This window comes from Olea europaea, unplaced genomic scaffold, assembly GCF_002742605.1.
Source record: "Olea europaea var. sylvestris unplaced genomic scaffold, O_europaea_v1 scaffold1767, whole genome shotgun sequence".
NCBI classification, from domain to species: Eukaryota; Viridiplantae; Streptophyta; class Magnoliopsida; order Lamiales; family Oleaceae; genus Olea; species Olea europaea.
In genome coordinates, this window is record NW_019235398.1 from 92,884 (window position 1) to 96,696 (window position 3,813).

General features: G+C 35.5%; 1 protein-coding gene across 1 annotated transcript; it reads right to left on the reverse strand.

Annotated features, from left to right (window-relative positions):
• Positions 1 to 308: 308 nt before the first annotated feature.
• On the reverse strand, positions 309 to 3,807 carry LOC111378109 (probable serine/threonine-protein kinase WNK11). Its single transcript, XM_023001277.1, has 2 exons — positions 2,631 to 3,807; positions 309 to 1,775 (listed from the first exon to the last, which is right to left on the reverse strand). The coding sequence occupies exons 1-2, from the start codon at positions 3,129 to 3,131 to the stop codon at positions 1,392 to 1,394; spliced, it is 885 nt and encodes a 294-aa protein (XP_022857045.1). The 5' UTR covers positions 3,132 to 3,807; the 3' UTR covers positions 309 to 1,391.
• Between the last annotated feature and the right edge of the window lie 6 nt (positions 3,808 to 3,813).

Consider the following 3,813-nt stretch of genomic DNA (forward strand, 5'->3'; position numbering starts at 1 on the left):
AGTCAAGGGAAAACACCAATATATATATTAAGTCAAGTGGCCAACATAAGGTAAGTCAGGATATGGTAAGTAGACTCGACTAGGGTTAACTTCCAATGGAAAGAATCAACAAGCCACAAAGAGTATTAGCCGTCCAATAGGTAAAGCAACGTTTGGTCGGTTCATCCATTATTCGATGTTGAATTATCGTTCAGTCATTCATGTCGACTGATAAAATTGGTTCTCATCATCGCCCGGGACATCGTTCGAGCGAAACATTGTTGTTCGCTTATCCTAATTTGTGATTTTCGAAAATTTTAACAGACTCATACTACCCAAAATATCCACTATATAAATACCTGTGCCTCTTCACGATAATACCTTGGATTGAGCATTGTGAGAAACCACATATACTATTTCTATATCCTTCAATCCATTCATCCTTGAGTATTGCAATTAAAAACATCAAAACTCATAAATCAAACACCAAAAATCCATACTTCTAGAGTATCTATCAAATGTTGAAGATCAATGAATGTGATCGAAGTTCCGGTTGTTGGTTTGGAGATGGACGAAATCAGAAAGGTAGGAGTTAGTGCATGAGCACACAATTTAGGAGAGCTTTGAGGAATTAGAGTCAGGAGGTCAGAAAGTACTTGTGTTGGTTGAATTTGGCAGTACTGTAAGTTTATTTGTTTATAGTGGATTTATACTGGCTTGGACCCAGAGTTTTTAATTCTACAAGGGATTTTCTCCGTCAACAGATATCCCTTGTTATTTATTTTTCAGCAATTTATTATAATGCTATAATTCAATATAGGATAGATTGCATGTAAATTCATCTGGACTAATTAATAACCATGACTTGTTGCAATTATTAATTAACTTGTTTAAATTCAGCATAAAAACCTATTCACCCCCCCCCCTCTAGGGGTTAGTTGGGTCGAACTGTATAATTTTCAACATGATTAAGATGGATAACCTTTCCTTATCCAACTTTTCATAATTTAAAATTCTCTACTTCCTAATTTCCATAGCAATCCTACTGCTTGTACAGAAAAATTATGTCAGAATTTCACCAGAATACACATGATAGATTTTTGTTGGACATGGCAAAGGAAAAAAGAGCAGACCAATCAAATACTACCACATCTGCTTCTGGCGAAATTCTAGCAATTGCACTTCTGTACAAGCAGATTTATTGTTTCCCGAGTTTTGCATAAAATTTGTTCATGTATTAGTAATCAGGATGATTTTGGAAAGAAATTGATTTATTTAATTCGATTAACAAGTTTTTAAGTTTTTGTACGTTTATGAAGACAAAGAAGAAGAAAACACAAACACCACTTAGATTTCTCTCTGTTCAGTCAGTCTAGTTTAGAATGAGTTGAGGGTCGACTGATCATGAGCCGTTAAAGATCATTCTCATCTAAGTCAATCCCATCAGAAAGAAATGAGTCCTGAAGAAGTTGAGCCGCTGAGGGTCTCATTCTTGGCTGCCCAATGCATCTTTCAATGAATGACTTCAATTCTGGATCACTCACTTTCTTCATAGATTGAGGCATCACTCCACTTGTAACCTTCTTGTATATCTTCCCAAGGCTGTCACATTCACTGTATGGTATTTCCAATGTGTCCATTTCCAGTAAACACATTCCAAATGAATATATGTCTACTAATTCAGTGTAATTCTCATCATAAAGTTCTGGTGCCATATACTCGGGTGTTCCTAATAATGAATGTGCTGCATGGCTCTTTCCAACTATTGTTGCCAACCCTAAATCTCCAATCTTGACCTGCAAATGTTATAAATAAGATTAATGAGTACTAATCCTAAGTCGTTTTGAGAAAAATCAAAACTACATGACAGTTACTTAGTGACGGAATTTTGCTATTTGTACACCTCATTTGATAGATAGGTCGACCTATGAAAAATAAAAAAGAAAAACAAATTGAAAAAGCAGTTTGACAGAAATTGTTTTTCTTTATATTTTTTATGTGACAACTTATATGTAAAATTGCTTGTACGTGTAGCACATCTCCTTGGTGATGATACCAAACATATACAACCCAATCCTAATGAATTTCAGATCAAAAGAAAAGACAACTCTTAGGCCCTGAAGTAAAAAATGGAGAACATGAAAATAAATTACCTACTTCAAGCCCAAAAACATCTCCCTTCAATCAAGATAATGTGAAGATTAGTCTATAGACTCGATACCCTAAAAATTGTCCCAAACCTCATATAATGCATTATTAGTAAAACTTAGTGCTATCAGCTAGATCGGTTCGTGTCAAATTAGACTATAAAACCAAGAAGCAGAAAAACCAATGAAAAATGACTAAGATATTTTAGCTAGAACTGAGCCAAACTGCTCGATTCGGTTTCCATTTTAGCTTATTCCTAAGAAAAAAGAGTTTTGGTAATTCATCCCCCTTTACATACCAATATATATGCTCCCCTTCTCTTTTCGACTCAATCATCCCAAGGGCTTCAAGAACATTCTCCAGGTGAAGATAACAAGGACTCATCAGACAGCGATACCAGAGGTGCCCGAACACCAACTTCAGACTCAATATTCATGATGTTAATTTTCGAGCAACAATAGTGAGTTAGTCCATTTATAAGAAATTAACTAGATTGCACATACCTTTCCAACATTCCCGTTGATGAAAATATTACTGCAATTCAAATCTCTATGAATGACGCAGGGTTCATGAGTATGGAGATAGTCTAAGCCTTTGAGAATTTGTCTTGACCATTTCTTCATTGCCTTGATGGAAACATGGCGATGCTTCTTCCTGTACTCCCTCAAATTAGATGCACATGCCTCAGTGATAAAATTCATAGTATTTTTCTCTACATCTTTCCAGAAATGGTAGAGGACGATGATATTATCGTGCTTCAATGTCTTTAGCAACTCGATCTCCGAGCGAAGTCTCATGATAACAGACGGATCGCTGCTGAAATTCCTGAGTCGAACCTGGTTCCATGCCACGTCTATGCCTTCGTGTTGATCAAATGCTCGATAAACCTTCTTCACAGCACCGCTACCAAGTAAATCACTGTAGCGTCCAAACCTGCCCGTTGGATCGACCTCAACGAATGGTTCTTTTTCATCTTCAGGTGCATCAGGAATTTCTGATGGCATTCTATACGAAGGGTTCTGGAAAACAAGATCCTGTTGGTGACTCAGTTAGTAAGCTTGACTGCTCGGGCAATGGTTTCAAGGAAGAAACAAATTATCAAATAAATTCAGCGGAAGAAATTAGATTAGAATATGCATAATGTGAACCAAAAATATGGGAAAAAAAAAAAAAAAAAATTAAACACACACACACACACAGAATTAACAGAACTTCTTATAGTATCAACAAAATCATCATCATCAATAACTTTATATTATTATATTCCCTTTATTTCAAATCATACAGGCTTACAAGAAAGAACTCATAGCATAATATCATGAGAAGAAACAGAAATCAATGTATTAAAACTCGCAATTACACAGAAAAGGCAAAGAGTCAATGGTCAATTGTATCGAACTAGAGGTAAAAGATAATTAATTAAATGAACACCGAAACAAGTTCATTTGTGAAGTGGATCCCTTAAATCCACTTGGCATGTGATTATTGACCTTGAGTGTTTGACAATGATTGTGCTAGTTCGGTATAATTGCGGACCATAATCATTGGATTTGAGCTTGTGGTCATCTTCTACATCTAGTTATATCACTTGTCATTAATTCTGAACTTTGAATTCAAATGATTTTGACTCTATAATTATATATGTATTCACTTGTTTCACTTGGACTTGCCAAAACAACATGAAAA